Here is a 16,852-nt window from a genome sequence, read left to right on the forward strand (position 1 = left end):
TAGCTTACTACTCTTACTAGGGTGGAGGAGGAGGTTAGATCGATGTGTGATTCGCGTAGTGGACTTTGTGGTGGTGATGGTGGTGATGAAGGGGAGCATTGTAAGAGGTTGTTGTTATTACTACTACTACTACTACTACTACTACTACTACTACTACTACTACTACAAGCATACTAACTACTACCACTGTACAATGCGTCCCCTTGCTCATGTTCACACACCAAGCATTAATCAATAACCTTTTATAAGTCTCCACGCAGAAGTGCCAGCCAAGTTCACGAGAGCGGGAGACAAGAGAAGGAAAATCACCCATACGCCCATATCACAAGTTCTTGATCCCTTCCGCAGCTATTCTCGAGACTAAAAGAAGGAAAATCAACTATATAATTACTATACAGATTAAGCTCCCCCTTCCGCGGCCATTCCCTTGAGACTAAAAGAAGGAAAATCACTATACAGATTAAGCTCCCCCTTCCGCGACCATTCCCTTGAGACTAAAAGAAGGAAAATCACTATACAGATTAAGCTCTCCCTTCCGCGGCCAATCCTTTGAGACTAAAAGAAGGAAAATTACTATACAGATTAAGCTCCCCCTTCCGCGACCATCCCTTGAAACTAAAAGAAGGAAAATCACTATACAGATTAAGCTCTCCCTTCCGCTACCATTCCCTTGAGACTAAAAGAAGGAAAATCACTATACAGATTAAGCTCCCCCTTCCGCGACCATTCCCTTGAGACTAAAAGAAGGAAAATCACTATACAGATTAAGCTCTCCCTTCCGCGACCATTCCCTTGAGACTAAAAGAAGGAAAATCACTATACAGATTAAGCTCCCCCTTCCGCGACCATTCCCTTGAGACTAAAAGAAGGAAAATCACTACAAATTAAGCTCCCCCTTCCGCGACCATTCCCTTGAGACTAAAAGAAGGAAAATCACTATACAGATTAAGCTCTCCCTTCCGCGACCATTCCCTTGAGACTAAAAGAAGGAAAATCACTATACAGATTAAGCTCCCCCTTCCGCGGCCATTCCCTTGAGACTAAAAGAAGGAATATCACCCATACGGTCATTAATTACTATACAGATTAAGCTCCCCCTTCCGCGGCCATTCCCTTGAGACTAAAAGAAGGAAAATCGCTTACGCCCATTAATTACTACAAATTATAAGCTTTCTCCCATCGCCTGCGCTTGATTCAGTGGCCCTGGCAGTCGTACACAAGGGCCAGTAAGCAGCCATGACAAGCCCGATTTACTTCATAAGCTTATCTTCCATGTTTCGTCAGGGGCCATCAAGCTGTTGTAACACTAAGAGTTTTATTATCCTCTGCTGTAAACGGCTGGGTATTATTTCTTCTTAGACGCATTTCTCTAGTATTTCGGGGCCTATACTCACATTTGATAAGGCATTCGTAAGTTGTTGTGGCCTTGTGGGTATCTCCATGGGCAGTTCTGTGAGCCTATAAATAGTGGTAGGTTGACGAAATTTAAAGCTATGGAAGAGAGGTTGTGGGTACAGGACGGGAAGTGTGTGTAGGCTACTTAATATAATTGTCTTCACTTATCTTTGACAATACTTTTCAAACACGATCACCGTTTTTCTTTTTATCCACATCAACTATTTTGGAAGACAATATATTTTAACATCTATAGATAACTGGTGGCAACTGTGTCTTCCCTTTGCTTAGTATAATCAATTACTTCATATTTATTAAGTTTATCACCCTTTCAAAACCTTTTAACTGTCTTTTCATCCATATCAACTATTTTGGAAGACAATATATTACCATCTATAGAAAACTGGGGGTAACTGTATCTTTCCTTCTCTTGGCATAATCAATTACTTCACATTTATTAAGTTTGTCAGCCTTTCAAAGCCTTTTTTCATTTTTTTTTCATCCATATCAACTATTTTTGGAAGACAATATATTACCATCTATAGATAACTGGGGGTAACTGTATCTTTCCTTCGCTTGGCATAATCAATTACATACCTCATATTGATTGATTGATAGTTTATTGTTGCAAGTATATATATATTATTAAGTTTATCAGCCTTTCAAAACCTTTTCACACAGACTCCACTAGCTTACTTTTCTTTCAATATTTTTTTTGGGGGGGGAGGGAGGGGGGGGGTGCATTATGCATTTAAATAACTAAGAATCGTCCTGTTAATCACCTGTCGTAAATGATTGGCAGGTGTGACTGTCCTCCGTTAGACTTTGGCGCATTTTAATATTTTTACTCCAAGCCTTTTTTGTGTGTAGGGGGGAAGGGTCGGATTTTGCATGCATCAACCATTTTTAAACATGAATCGTTCCGTTATCAAGTGGAATAAGTGGAATTGAAGTGGATTTTCTCGACTAGACTTTCACCGCAAGATCCAGCAGCTTGACACGATTGGCTTAGTTGGTATTTTTTTTTCTGTATATCCACTATTTTTAAGACACTCACCGTTGCTATTTTTTTTTTTTTTTGTATATCAACTTTTTTGAAGACTCACTGTTGCTATTTTTTTTCTGTATGTCTACTATTTTTAAGACACTCACCGTTGCTATTTTTTTTTTTTTTTGTATATCAACTTTTTTGAAGACTCACTGTTGCTATTTTTTTTTCTGTATGTCTACTATTTTTAAGACACTCACCATTGCTATTTTTTTTCTGTATAGCCTATCCACTATTTTTTAGACACAATCACTCCATCATCTCCTGCAATGCGCGGATAACATGCGCGTCTTTCCTCTACTAAACTTTACAGCATGATCAACTCCAGACACGCTTTGCTTATCTATGTTTACTGCCGTTGATGGTAAGCATAACAGCCACTTCAAACCCAGAATTGTTCCATTATCACGGGTAATAAATGGCGCCACTATAAACATTTCCCTGCGCCAAAACGGAAGGGAATCACCAGGCCCCACCAAATGGTCTACCGGCGCTATAGAGTACAGGTAAAGAATAAAAGAAAAAATAAATAAATAAATGATAAAATAATACTAGTAATAAGTAGTAAAAAGACATTATAGCTTATCTTTGCTGTTTTGAGTAATGTGAAAATTCAAAACACGGAAAATTGTGTTATCTTGTGTATTGAACTAATGGCAAGACTTATTTTAAACATTGGTGGTTTGTTTATTTATTCATTAATTCTTTCCTCTATCAAGTTCCATTTCTGCTCAAGGTGGGGAACATACAATCAACCACTACGTAAGCTTGGTCTTGGTATGCATGTGTGTGTGTGTGTGTGTGTGTGTGTGTGTGTGTGTGTTTTATTTCTTGCCTTAACAGCATAGCACAATATATGGATAAATAAATGCCCTAAAATTAACCTATAGACATATGGATCAATGCTAAAGGTAGATTACTGAAACGTTGTATTAGTATTAAGGTGTGGCTAGTTTGGCTTTTTAATTCCTTTTTGGGACCTTTTTTTTACAGCAGGGAGACAGCTCAAGGGCAACAAAATAAAAAATCAACAAAAATGCCCACTAAGCGGTGCTCCAGTTGAAACTATTGGATATGCACAGCATTGACGTAATATGCGATACAAAGAAAATCAATAAAAGAACTAACCATGCCTTGAAAAACAGGTAAAAAAGACAACTCTGCAACTTTACTGTTGACGAAGACTAATACGACATTTAACCCGGTAGCAGCGACGGGCCAAATTTGTGGCTTTACCGTGTAGCAGCGATGGGCTAAATTTGTGCCATGACATAAACCCCCAAAAAATAGATGATGCATAAACTGATCACAAATGCTTTGATATATATTTTGAAATGGTTTGTGTGAGTGATGATTTTTTCTCATTTTTCTCGCTTAGAGGGACCATTAAGAAACATGATCCCTGCTGCTACCGGGTTAAAGAATGAGGCGCAACACTACACCATTAGCTGCACTAACAACACCACAACACAAGACACACACAAGACTACCAGTGCTTCAGACCAACTACTTTGTCCCCATATACTCCTCTGTGTCACTAGTGGACGGCATGGTAACTTACATCGACACAGCTCAGGCATGCACTTGGAACTCACAATGATTAACACGACAACTATTCAACATCAAAACATCAAAATATAACACAGTAGAAGGCAGGATTATCAGTGGACGGATGGTTGTTGAGATTGAGGCCTATATCAAAATTTTGTATCACTTATATTTTGTATCATCTATAGTTATATATATATATATAAAAAAAAGGATTAACATAGGGGAGAAAACAACAGGACATATATAGCACAAGAGAAAGGAGGATTATAAATGGATGGATGATTGTTAAGAGATTGAAGCCTACATTTGTATCACTTATAGTATTTTGTTATCTATAGTTATGAGAAAAAAGCATCAATATAGGGGAGAAAACAACAGGTCATATTTAGCACAAGAGAAAGGAGGATTATAAATGGACGGATGATTGTTAAGAGGTTGAAGCCTGTATTTCTATCGCTTATATTTTGTTATTTATATTATTATCAGAGAAAGCATTAATATAGGAAAGAAAACAATAGATCATATATAGCACAAGAGAAAGGAGGATTATAAATGGATGGATGATTGTTTGAAGAGATTGAAACCTATATTTCTATCGCCTATATTTTGTGTTATCTATATTATTATCAGAGAAAGCATCAATATAGGAAAGAAAACAACAAAAGATCATATATAGCACGAGAGAAAGGAGGATTGATCGAAGAGATTGAAGCTTATTTGTATTAGGTATATATCTTGACAACCAGAAAAATAAAAAATAAAATAAGGCAGGAGGAAATTAGTAAACCCACATCAAATATAACAGAGGAAAGTACAATAAGGTATAGATACAACTTAAAATAAAACACAGTGTAGGAATGTAGGATTATAATGGACAGAAGATTGGTGAGACTAAAGCATATTTGTATCATTTATATAAACTCGACAACCAAAGAAAAAAAGAAAATATGGCAGAAATAAATCAATAAAACTTAAAATAAAACACAGTGTAGCAATGTAGGATTATCAATGGACGGAAGATTGGTGAGATTGAAGCTTATTTGTATCATTTATATAAACTCAACAACCAAAGAAAAAACAGGATACGGTAGAAATAAATCAATAAAACTTAAAATAAAACACAATGTAGCAATGTAGGATTATCAATGGACGGAAGATTGGTGAGACTGAAGCTTATTTGTATCATTTATATAAACTCAACAACCAAAGAAAAAACAGGATACGGTAGAAATACATCAATAAAACTTAAAATAAAACACAATGTAGGAATGTAGGATTATCAATGGACGGAAGATTGGTGAGATTGAAGCTTATCTGTATCATTTATATAAACTCGACAACCAGAGAAAAAAATAAGATACGGTAGAAATACATCAATAAAACTTAAAATAAAACACAGTGTAGCAATGTAGGATTATCAATGGACGGAAGATTGGTGAGACTGAAGCATATTTGTATCATTTATATAAACTCGACAACCAAAGAAAAAAATAAGATATGGTAGAAATAAATCAATAAAACTTAAAATAAAACACAATGTAGCAATGTAGGATTATCAATGGACGGAAAATTGGTGAGATTGAAGCTTATCTGTATCATACGTATTGACTACTACCACAAAAAATAGAGAAGTAAGAAATTATCAAAGAAAAACAAAACAAAATAGAGTGCAGGGTTATAAATGGACAGAAGATTGTTATGACACCGAGACCTGTTTGTATCGTTTATATCGACAGTCAGAGAAAGGAATTAGGAGACAGCAATGAAGACAGGGAAAGCTTTGTCAAGGTCCGTTAAGTTCCCTAGACACATTCAACGCATGTGTAAAAGAAAATATCTGGAGGAGCTATTCGGAAACTAACTCAAACCTGTACAAGCTCAGCGTAAAGAAAGATATGAAAAAAATAATAACTTGGTAAAGAACTGCATAGCTAAACCTTAATAAACTCAGAAAAGAATGTATGAAATTAATGGGAAAAAAATACCTGGAGGAGATATTCAAGAACTAACTCAGACTTCTAGAACCTCAGCGGAGAGAAAGAATATATAAAAACAAAGAAAAAAATCATTTGGCGAAGAACTACATAACTAAACCTCAATAAATTCAGAAAAACAATGTAAGAAATTAATGGAAAAAAATACCTGGAGGAGATTTTCAAGAACTAACTCAGACTTCTAGAACCTCAGCGGAGAGAAAGAATATATAAAAACAAAGAAAAAACACTCGGCGAAAAGCTACATAACTAAACCTCAATAAATTCAGAAAACAATGTAAGAAATTAATGGAAAAAAATACCTGGAGGAGATATTCAAGAACCAACTCACTTCTAGAACCTCAGCGGAGAGAATATATAAAAACAAAAAAATCATTTGGCGAAGAACTACATAACTAAACCTCAATAAACTCAGAAAACAATGAAGGAAATTAATGGAAAAAAATACCTGGAGGAAATATTCAAGAACTAACTCACTTCTAGAACCTCAGCGGAGAGAATATATAAAAACAAAGAAAAAAATCATTTGGCGAAGAACTACATAACTAAACCTCAATAAACTCAGAAAACAATGTAAGAAATTAATGGAAAAAAATACCTGGAGGAGATATTCAAGAACTAACTCAGACTTCTAGAACCTCAGCGGAGAGAGAGAATATATAAAAACAAAGAAAAGAATAATTTGGCAAAGAACAAAACTAAATCTCAATAAACTCAGAAAACAATGTAAGAAACCAATATGAAACAAATCTTATACTTGGGATATAAAGAATTACTCTGAAGTGAACGCATCCTTATAAATCTAACTATAACTTGAGTGTAAGACCTCTCTGCAGGACTTTCGGTAAGCTTGCAGATCCCAGACTCAAGAAATGATACAGTTTGCATCTTAACGAAATAAAAGTTAAACTACAACACTAAGACTATGAATATAAGGCTTTAGAACTTCCTCCTCTCCACCAACACTGCCAGACTGTCCTACTCAGAGCCTTGTATTAACCAGTTTCTGCCCTGTGACTATTACCAAAAGACATCAGTTATTAACCATTTTACACTGCCTATAAATTTAAAAAAATAAGTGAAAAAAAAATTATAGATTATATCTGGATGGATGATTGTGAGAGATTGAGGCCTATTTCTAATCACTTATACTAGCTCCACTACCAAGGTAAAAATAAAATACGGTAGGCAGTTTTTGGTCCGGAAATCGGTACGGTAAATACAAGAGGCTGAGCAGGACCATCTGGCATTGCTGCTCGCCACACACTGTACGCCTGGGCACTGTATAACATGAAACTTACCGTACTATAAAACGCTCTTAAAATATCATGTACTTGCTTAATCAATAATTTATCCATAAAACACATTTCCTTTGATTTACAGTGAAGCCGTGCACTGTATGGACTGAAATTTGTGATGTATTTCTCTCATCATGATATACACTTGTTTCATTGATACCTCATTCATAAAAACTTTTCTTCGTTTTCATCTGGCGTGAGGGAGCGGATCATGGGTTGCTTTCCTACTGCAGAACCTTCCCATTCAATGTTTATCCCTCACCAACTCACTGCATCGGTAATCAAATCATTCACTGTTTACATTCTAGGAGGTTGTACATTGCGGGCTTGTACTTCACTGTTCACATTTGGCGCACTTCACAGGTTGGCACTCTGTACTGCACTGCTATTGACTTGTTATTGAGCTTTGTGGTTCCTCTGTGCCGTGAGCCCCAACTTGTCCTCTTCAAACACAGGAAACGTGTCATCTGTATCATTAAACACTACATGAATAGTTTCCAATGTAGTGTACGTTCTTCTCTTTCTTATATATTTTCTTTCATAATCCTGGTTTTTTCTCAGTTATTTAGAATCATCACTCTACAGGCATACTCTACATTATTAGTTTCAAATGTAGTGTACTTCTATTTCTTATACATTTTTTTTTCTATGCCTGTAAATCTCCGGTCATTCAGAATCTTCACTCTACAGGCATACTCTACATTTTTAGTTTCAAATGTAGTGTACGACTATTTCTTTTACATTTTCTTTTATGCCTGTAAATCTCCGGTCATTCAGAATCTTCACCTGACAGACATACTCTACATTTTTAGTTTCAAATGTAGTGTACGACTATTTCTTTTACATTTTCTTTTCTATGTCTGTAAATCTCCGGTCATTCAGAATCTTCACCCTGCAGGCATACTCTACATTTTAGTTTCAAATGTAGTACTTTCTCCTTGACTGTCCAAAACCATCAGTCTGCAGGAACACTTTGAATTCCTAGCTTGTGATCACTTGCACATTATTATTACTTGTGCGAGTGAAAAGTAACACTATGGAGGAGCAAGGAAGGAAAGGCCCAATATTGAGGCTAACCCAGGTGAGCTCAAACCAAAGAGGGCAGGAATTTTGGCAGCTTGAAGAGTGGGTAGTATTGCACTCCACATGATTTAGTGGCACAGGACACCAGCAGCATCAAGGGGACCCAAGACGCAAGAGATCAAGGTAATGAGATAAACAGTAAGGTAGGCAAAAGACATAAGGAGTTTGTGCCTGCATGGAATCATATGACTGGCTCTGGACTGCAAGAAATGACCGCAAGTGAAACCATATTACCAGACAACAAGACGCAAGAGATCAAGGCAATGAGATAAACAGTAAGGTAGGCAAAAGACATAAGGAGTTTGTGCCTGCGTGGAATCATATGACTGGCTCTGGACTGCAAGAAATGACTGCAAGAGAAACCAAATTACCAGACAAGACGCAAGAGATCAAGGTAATGAGATAAACAGTAAGGTAGGCAAAAGACATAAGGAGTTTGTGCCTGCGTGGAATCATATGACTGGCTCTGGACTGCAAGAAATGACCGCAAGTGAAACCAAATTACCAGACAACAAGACGCAAGAGATCAAGGCAATGAGATAAACAGTAAATAAAGTAGGCAAAAGACATAAGGAGTTTGTGCCTGCGTGGAATCATATGACTGGCTCTGGACTGCGTGAAATGACTGCAAGAGAAACCAAATTACCAGAAAACAAGACGCAAGAGATCAAGGCAATGAGATAAACAGTAAACTAGGCAGAAGACATAAGGGGTCGTCTCATAAGACATTTCGTCGCCCAAAAACACCTATTTGACAAAGCTTTCATAGGAGTTGTAGGCATTTCCAGTAGTAGTTTTATGACCCTGGTGGTAGTATGACCCTTCCTCTGTACCATGAACCTGAAGAAACACTCAGTAGAACCCAACTGACCCCCTCTTTGACCTTTAGAAATAGCTGATACCGACCAAGGAGTTTGTGCATGCGTGGAACCATATGCCTGGCTCTGGACTCCAAGAAATGACCGCAAGTGAAACCAAATTACCAGACAACAAGAGAAAGCATAATGGAATCAGTTAATCAGAAAGAACTTGTACTGAAGAAAGCAAAATGTATCCAGTTCATCAGAAAGAGCTTGTATTGCTTTCATGATTTGGTAAGGGCTGCAGCCTCACCAAAACCACTAGCATTTTCTCTTTGCAACAGCAGAAAATAGTGGCAAGGGCAGGAAGGAAAGTAGATTCGCTGATTTAAAAAGAGCTTGCTTGACTCCTATGATTTGGTTGGACCTTGAGGCCACACCAAAACCACAAACTGTGCATTGTCTTTTCACAGCCACAGGAAGGACTGAGGTGGCTGAGGCAGGAAGAAAATGAAAGTTCATATCCGACAGAAGTTGCAGTACCTAACACTTTGCTAGGGACTGAGTGAGGGCTTTGCCAACACCCTTAAGTAAGTGTATCTTTTCTTCATTGCCACAGAAAGGGAAGAGATGGCCAAGGCAATAAGAGAAAAAAAGAGGTTCATGTCCAAAAGAGCTTGCAATATTATCATGAGGGCTTTACCAACACCTCCAGCTATGTGTATCGTCTCTTCACAGCCCCGGAGAGGGAAGTGCTGGTCGGGGCAAGAAGCTGGGACACAAATGAGCCAAGGAATACCACAAATAGGGCCAACAGCGGGGGAGGAGTGAGGGCAAACGCAGAGCTGTAGATGGGGCAGTACGGGCACTGGTAGGAGCCACACACCTCGCAGATGTCCAGGCTATTCACCGATGAGTTGAGCATCAGCATTTGGAAGCGCTCTGGACGGAGACGGAGGTGAAGGTGACGATGAATGGTGAGTGAGTGGCAGTGGAGAGACATGAGTGGAGTTTGAAATTGAGAAAATGAGTGGAGAAAGGATTGGAGAAATTAGAGAAAATATAAAAAGTTGTATTAGGAGGAAACCAAAGAACAGAAAAAGAATAACAAGTAGAGAAGAGTTAAGTGAAGAGTTTGAAGTAGAGAAAATGAAGTGGAGAAAGGAGTGAAGAAATTCGATAAAAGCAAAAAGTTATATCAAGTGGAAAACAGGAAACCGAAAACATATGAGAGGAGAAAATTCAATTGTAGAGTTTGAAGTCGAGAAAAGAAAATAGAGAAAGGAAAATGAGGTTAGAAAAAAAATAGAAAAAAATGAAAATATAAACATAGGAATAGTGGAAAACATAGAAAGGACAACAGCACAAGAATGGCAACAAGAGGAGAGGAAAGTCAAGTGTAGAGTTTGAAGTTGAGAAAAGAAAATAGAGAAAGGAAAGTGAGATTAGAAAAAAAAGTAAAAAAAAAACAGGAAATATAAACATAGGAAAAGTGGAAAATAGGAAACATAGAAAGGACAACAGCATTAGAAAAGTATCAAGTGGAGAATTTGAAGTGAAAAAAACCAAGATAAATGCAAGTGGTAAGTACAGGAAAAGTGGACAATAGGAAACACAGAAAGGACAAAAGCATCAGAAAATTATCAAGTGTAGAATTTGAAGTGGAAAAAACAAAGATAAATGCAAGTGGTAAGTACAGGAAAAGTGGACAATAGGAAACACAGAAAGGACAAAAGCATCAGAAAATTATCAAGTGTAGAATTTGAAGTGAAAAAAACCAAGATAAATGCAAGTGGTAAGTACAGGAAAAGTGGACAATAGGAAACACAGAAAGGACAAAAGCATCAGAAAATTATCAAGTGTAGAATTTGAAGTGGAAAAAACAAAGATAAATTTAAGTGGTAAGTATATTAAAAAAAGAGAGAGGGAAATAGGAAACAAAGAACAGCATCAGAAAATTATCAAGTGTAGAATTTGAAGTGGAAAAAAACAAAGGTAAATTTAAGTGGTAAGTATATTAAAAAAAGAGAGAGGGAAATAGGAAACAGGAACAACAGGATCAGAAAATTATCAAGTGTAGAATTTGAAGTGGAAAAAAACAAAGATAAATTTAAGTGGTAAGTATATTAAAAAAAGAGAGAGGGAAATAGGAAACAGAAACAACAGCATCAGAAAATTATCAAGTGTAGAATTTGAAGTGGAAAAAAACAAAGATAAATTTAAGTGGTAAGTATATTAAAAAAAGAGAGAGGGAAATAGGAAACAAAGAACAGCATCAGAAAATTATCAAGTGTAGAATTTGAAGTGGAAAAAACAAAGATAAATGCAAGTGGTGAGCGAGTTAGAAGTTTGAGAATAAAAACACAGATGGTGACTTATTAATCCTGCCAACTTTTAACTATTCAATCAATACTTTTAACTACACAAATAACATATATAATCAAGGGGTGGAAATTACTAAGTCCAAACATCAAAACTACACATTTCAACCTACTAAAATTAACTAAGCACACAAAACAAGCAACTACAGCCGGATATGAACTATTAAATCACCAAATATTTCTTACTAATATAAAAAATGGGCTCTTCAGTGTTATAATATTAGGTAGAAATCTCTCTCTCTCTCTCTCTCTCTAAATACTTCTAATTAATAAGCAATTGTCGATCTCTCCTATCTATATACCTAGCCCTCGTTGTCTCTTCTTCTATCTTTATTTTTCCTCAATTCATTCTCATCATCATCATCATCTCTCTCTCTCTCTCTCTAAATACTTCTAATTAATAAACAATTGTCTCTCTCTCCTATCTATATACCTAAGTCCTCATTGTCTCTTTTTATCTTTATTTCTCCTTAATTCATTCTCATCATCATCATCATTCTCCCTCTCTCTCTCTCTCTCTCTCTCTCACCTGGCTGGTACTGCTCATATATGGTAGCCATCCGAACCCGGGTCAAGTTGGCGACTGGGTACCAACGCTTCATCTCGTAGGTAAAGCACCAGGTTGTGTTGGACGGGACCTGCAACACAACACACACAACACTTTATTCATGCTTGTGTTTACTTGTGTTTGAGTCTGATTAAGGTTAGTTGAGTTAACCCCTCCACTGCGATTGGCACGGATTTGGCCTTCACTGGTAGCCTGGTAACATATACTCCCAGGTCTTTCTCTGGCTCTGTGGTGGATAGTGGAGTGTTTCCCATGTGGTATTGGTATGCTGGATTTACCCTCCTAAGGTGCATGACTACATTTTTCTTCAATGCCTTGTAGCAGCCACTTTTTGCTCCATTCCTGTAGCTTGGTGATGTCTTCTTGTAGGAAATCCACAGTCAAAGGGTTAAGGTTAGTTGGTCACCCTTACAAACACTACAGTCTTCTTGGCAAATGTTTCTGTTTTCTTAGCTTAGACTAATTAGTTTTCATCTGCTTGACTAAAATGACAAAAGAACTGGTTGGAATGGTTAACCTTACAAGCATAGGTTCTTTAACCACAACAAATCCTACTCACATAGTCAAAGAACCAGACAGTCTAAGTCCTACTCACATAGTCAAAGAACCAGACAGTCTAAGTCCTACTCACATAGCCAAAGAACCAGACAGTCTAAGTCCTACTCACATAGCCAAAGAACCAGACAGTCTAAGTCCTACTCACATAGCCAAAGAACCAGACAGAGTCCTACTCACATAGCCAAAGAACCAGACAGTCTAAGTCCTACTCACATAGCCAAAGAACCAGACAGTCTAAGTCCTACTCACATAGCCAAAGAACCAGACAGTCTAAGTCCTACTCACATAGTCAAAGAACCAGACAGTCTAAGTCCTACTCACATAGTCAAAGAACCAGACAGTCTAAGTCCTACTCACATAGTCAAAGAACCAGACAGTCTAAGTCCTACTCACATAGTCAAAGAACCAGACAGTCTAAGTCCTACTCACATAGTCAAAGAACCAGACAGTCTAAGTCCTACTCACATAGTCAAAGAACCAGACAGTCTAAGTCCTACTCACATAGTCAAAGAACCAGACAGTCTAAGTCCTACTCACATAGTCAAAGAACCAGACAGTCCTCTTGGCAAATGTATCTCCATGTCCGCCAATAACATCTCGCAGCGAGGGGAAGGAGCGCGAGACCTGGGCCTGGTGAATGCTGCGTTCAAGGTCAATCTGGAAGGCCACGTAGCCCGTCGGCACCTCCACCTCTATCACTGTGGCCGAGCTGGTGTCCGACTCCACAGTATTGATCCACCTGTAGAGGGAAGAGGAGAGAATGGTTAGTCTTAGCTCCTGTGTGTGTGTGTGTGTGTGTGTGTGTGTGTTTATACCTTTTATGTACAGGCAGAGACAGACAGAAGCAAAGAAAGCAGAATTAGCAGACAGAGATTCAAAACAAAAAGAAGTAAAGTAAGACAGGGGAACAGGAAGAACACACACACACACACACACACACACACACACACACACACACACACACACTCTTTAGGCCACTAATAATTATAGACTTACTTTACATGAGCAGTGATTGACAGGCTCTTTTTAATTCCTTACTTTTACCCTTGAGCTGCTTCCCTTACCAACAAAAATGAACAAATAAATAAATAAATACCCCCCCCTCTCCCCCCTTACGTACCTAGCACATACAGTCACCAGGCAGTGAGACTTGTTGCCGAACTTAGAGTAGTCCTCGTCGATCATGAGCTCAAAGGACTCGACTGGCGGCTGCTTCTTGAGGTTGGTCCAGTCAACCCCGTAACTCACGTCAAGCTGCAGAATGGCTTGACCCGCACCATTGGCCACCACATTGACCATACCCCAGACGTTATCGACCTTTGGGGATGAGACAAGGGGGGGGTGGAGGTTAGCAGTAGTGGTGGTGGTGGGTTGTGATGGTGGTGGTGGTGGGTTGTGATGCTGTCTGCTGTCTTACGCTCCAATTTTTGTGTTGATTTTTTCTCTCTTTGTCTGTCTATTTTAGTGTTAACCTCATTCTTCCCTCTTTGTATCTGTCTATCTTATTCTACTCTGTTTTTCTGTTTGTCTGTCTCTCTGGCTAATTCTTCCCTTAACCTGTCTGTCTGTCTGTCTCATTCTTCTGTCTGTTCATCTGTGTCTGTCTAAATGTCTATCCATCAGTATCCTTTTGTCTCTTTGCCTGTCTGTCTGTCTGTCTCATTCTTCTGTCTGTTCATCTGTGTCTGTCTTAATGTCTATCCATCAGTATCCTTTTCTCTTTGCCTGTCTGTCTGTCTGTCTCATTCTTCTGTCTGTTCATCTGTGTCTGTCTTAATGTCTATCCATCAGTATCCTTTTGTCTCTTTGCCTGTCTGTCTGTCTGTCTCATTCTTCTGTCTGTTCATCTGTGTCTGTCTTAATGTCTATCCATCAGTATCCTTTTGTCTCTTTGCCTGTCTGTCTGTCTGTCTCATTCTTCTGTCTGTTCATCTGTGTCTGTCTTAATGTCTATCCATCAGTATCCTTTTGTCTCTTTGCCTGTCTGTCTGTCTGTCTCATTCTTCTGTCTGTTCATCTGTGTCTGTCTTAATGTCTATCCATCAGTATCCTTTTGTCTCTTTGCCTGTCTGTCTGTCTGTCTCATTCTTCTGTGTCTGTTGTCTCTGCATCATTCCTCTATTTGTCTGTTCATCTGTGTCTCTCTCCTTTTTGTCAATGTCTGTCTATTTGTTTTCTGTGTCTATCTATCTGTCTCTGTCTTTCTATCTGGTCTATTTTCCTTCGCCAATGTCTTTTATCTTTCTCTAGGTCATCTCTCCGGGTCATTCTTTTTGTCCTCTCATCTTTCCATATGCGTCCTCACTCCGTCTCAAACTTACGGGGATGAAATGCATCTCGGAAACGTTGCTGTTGGGGATCACGACATTGTGTGGCCGCCGTCCCTTCTCACCCGTCGCCTCCACCAACACCCGCATGTCGGTGATGTCCCTCAGCCGGGCACGGTAGGAGTACTCCGTCAGCGCCTGCATGGCCACCAGCGTGTCCTGCGGGGGTGTGAGTGTGTGGATAACAGCTGGTAAGTCTCAGAGAAGAGTAAGGGAATGAGTGAGGACAAAGGTATGATATGATTTCTGGCAAGGTACAAATGAGGACAAGGTTATGATATGGTTTCTGGCAAGGTACAAATGAGGACAAGGTTATGATATGGTTTCTGGCAAGGTACAAATGAGGACAAGGTTATGATATGATTTCTGGCAAGGTACAAATGAGGACAAGGTTATGATATGGTTTCTGGCAAGGTACAAATGAGGACAAGGTTATGATATGGTTTCTGGCAAGGTACAAATGAGGACAAGGTTATGATATGGTTTCTGGCAAGGTACAAATGAGGACAAAGGGTATGATATGGTTTATGGCAAGGTAGAAATGGGGACAAGGTTATAATATGGTTTCTGGCAAGCTTCTGTGCATCAATATTTCGTTCAGTCACTCAACATCGTTCCTGCAATCCTTACCCCCCTGTCATGAATCCTTATCTATCCTATCACACTGTATATCTTGCATCCTATAAGAGTGGAGATAAGGCTTCCACTCTGCATCCTTATCATATTCACCCATTTCACATCTATCCAGCATCCCTCACCACCCTGTCTTGCATCCTTATCTATTCTATCATACTAATTATCCAGCATCCTTTACCAGAGTGGAGATAAGGCTTCCACTCTGCGTCCTTATCATATTCACCCATTTCACATCTATCCAGCATCCCTCACCACCCTGTCATGAATCCTTATCTATCCTATCATACTAATTATCCAGCATCCTTTACCAGAGTGGAGATAAGGCTTCCACTATGTATCCTTATCCTATTCCACCACTCCACATCTATCCTGCATCCTTATCTATCCTATCATGCAGTCAGATGAAGGAATACACACACTTCCACCTCAATGTTCCCTTTACTAGCATTCCAATATTCCTTACACTCGAAAAACTTTACCATTCCACCAGATATAATGGAATACACAGAAGAGCAGAACACATCCTGAGACATGCACTGAATTTTGAGGTAGAGCGCAGAAGACCACCAGAAAGGCCAAGGAAGACGTGGAGAAAGGTGGTGGAGGAAGATATGGACCGGCAACAGTGGAGGAGGCTCATATCTCGTCCAACCCCACCATAGGGAATAAATGGATGTTAAATGATGATGATGATGATGATGATGACACGGCTACAACTCCCTTCTCTACCATTCCAATATTCCTAACACATCTATCCCCTGACCCTTACCACAGTGGAGATGAAACCGCCATCGTGCATCCTCATTGCGTTCAGCCACTCTACGATCCGTTCCTGGTCGATGTCGATGCCGTCGCGGATCAGATAGACAAGGAGGGCGTAGGACGTGGCCTCGACAGCGTGTGAGTCCCATTTCTGCTCAAACTTGGGCTGCAGGAGGTTACGTTGGTTGTTCTCGTAAACACGTCGGTTGGTCTCCACCTTCTCCCTCGACCAGTAGATCAACCCGTCTGTTGAGGGAGGAAGAAAAAATAACACCAAGCACTAAAATAAAGGCTGAATATCACGGAAGAAATGGCTATGGGCTGGCAACAGTGGAGGAGGCTCATATCCCGTCCAACCCCACCATAGGGGTAAATGGACGTTAAATGATGATGATGATATAATGAAACACTAAAATAAATAAATAAATAAATAAATAAGTGTATAAAAATG

The 16,852-nt window shown here is 38.9% G+C and overlaps 1 protein-coding gene and 2 long non-coding RNA genes across 5 annotated transcripts in view; 1 reads left to right on the plus strand and 2 right to left on the minus strand.

Moving 5' to 3' along the window:
- Positions 1-2,647: 2,647 nt before the first annotated feature.
- LOC126986368 (uncharacterized) lies at positions 2,648-8,325 on the minus strand. 2 transcript variants are annotated; one of them, XR_007739638.1, is made up of 3 exons: positions 6,437-6,581; positions 4,579-6,290; positions 2,648-4,294 (listed from the first exon to the last, which is right to left on the minus strand). It is a non-coding gene; the product is annotated as an uncharacterized LOC126986368 (long non-coding RNA). The 2 variants fall into 2 exon arrangements; XR_007739637.1 differs by lacking the exon at positions 2,648-4,294 and adding an exon at positions 8,178-8,325 and having other exon boundaries at positions 4,847-6,290; positions 6,437-8,072.
- Positions 7,949-9,214, plus strand: LOC126986369 (uncharacterized). The gene is made up of 4 exons (XR_007739639.1): positions 7,949-8,097; positions 8,203-8,649; positions 8,784-8,924; positions 9,066-9,214. It is a non-coding gene; the product is annotated as an uncharacterized LOC126986369 (long non-coding RNA).
- A 666-nt stretch (positions 9,215-9,880) lies between these two features.
- The window catches only part of LOC126986367 (CD109 antigen-like), a 31,162-nt gene continuing 24,190 nt past the window's right edge, over positions 9,881-16,852 (minus strand). For both annotated transcript variants that reach the window (XM_050842422.1, XM_050842421.1), the window contains 6 exons: positions 16,409-16,647; positions 14,998-15,162; positions 13,797-13,993; positions 13,214-13,415; positions 12,080-12,188; positions 9,881-10,111 (listed from right to left, as the gene is read on the minus strand). In XM_050842422.1, the coding sequence (XP_050698379.1) occupies positions 9,885-10,111; positions 12,080-12,188; positions 13,214-13,415; positions 13,797-13,993; positions 14,998-15,162; positions 16,409-16,647 (1,139 nt within the window). In that variant the 3' untranslated portion in view covers positions 9,881-9,884. The remainder of the gene's footprint in view (positions 10,112-12,079; positions 12,189-13,213; positions 13,416-13,796; positions 13,994-14,997; positions 15,163-16,408; positions 16,648-16,852) is intronic.

Source organism: Eriocheir sinensis, chromosome 61, assembly GCF_024679095.1.
Source record: "Eriocheir sinensis breed Jianghai 21 chromosome 61, ASM2467909v1, whole genome shotgun sequence".
Lineage (NCBI taxonomy): Eukaryota > Metazoa > Arthropoda > Malacostraca > Decapoda > Varunidae > Eriocheir > Eriocheir sinensis.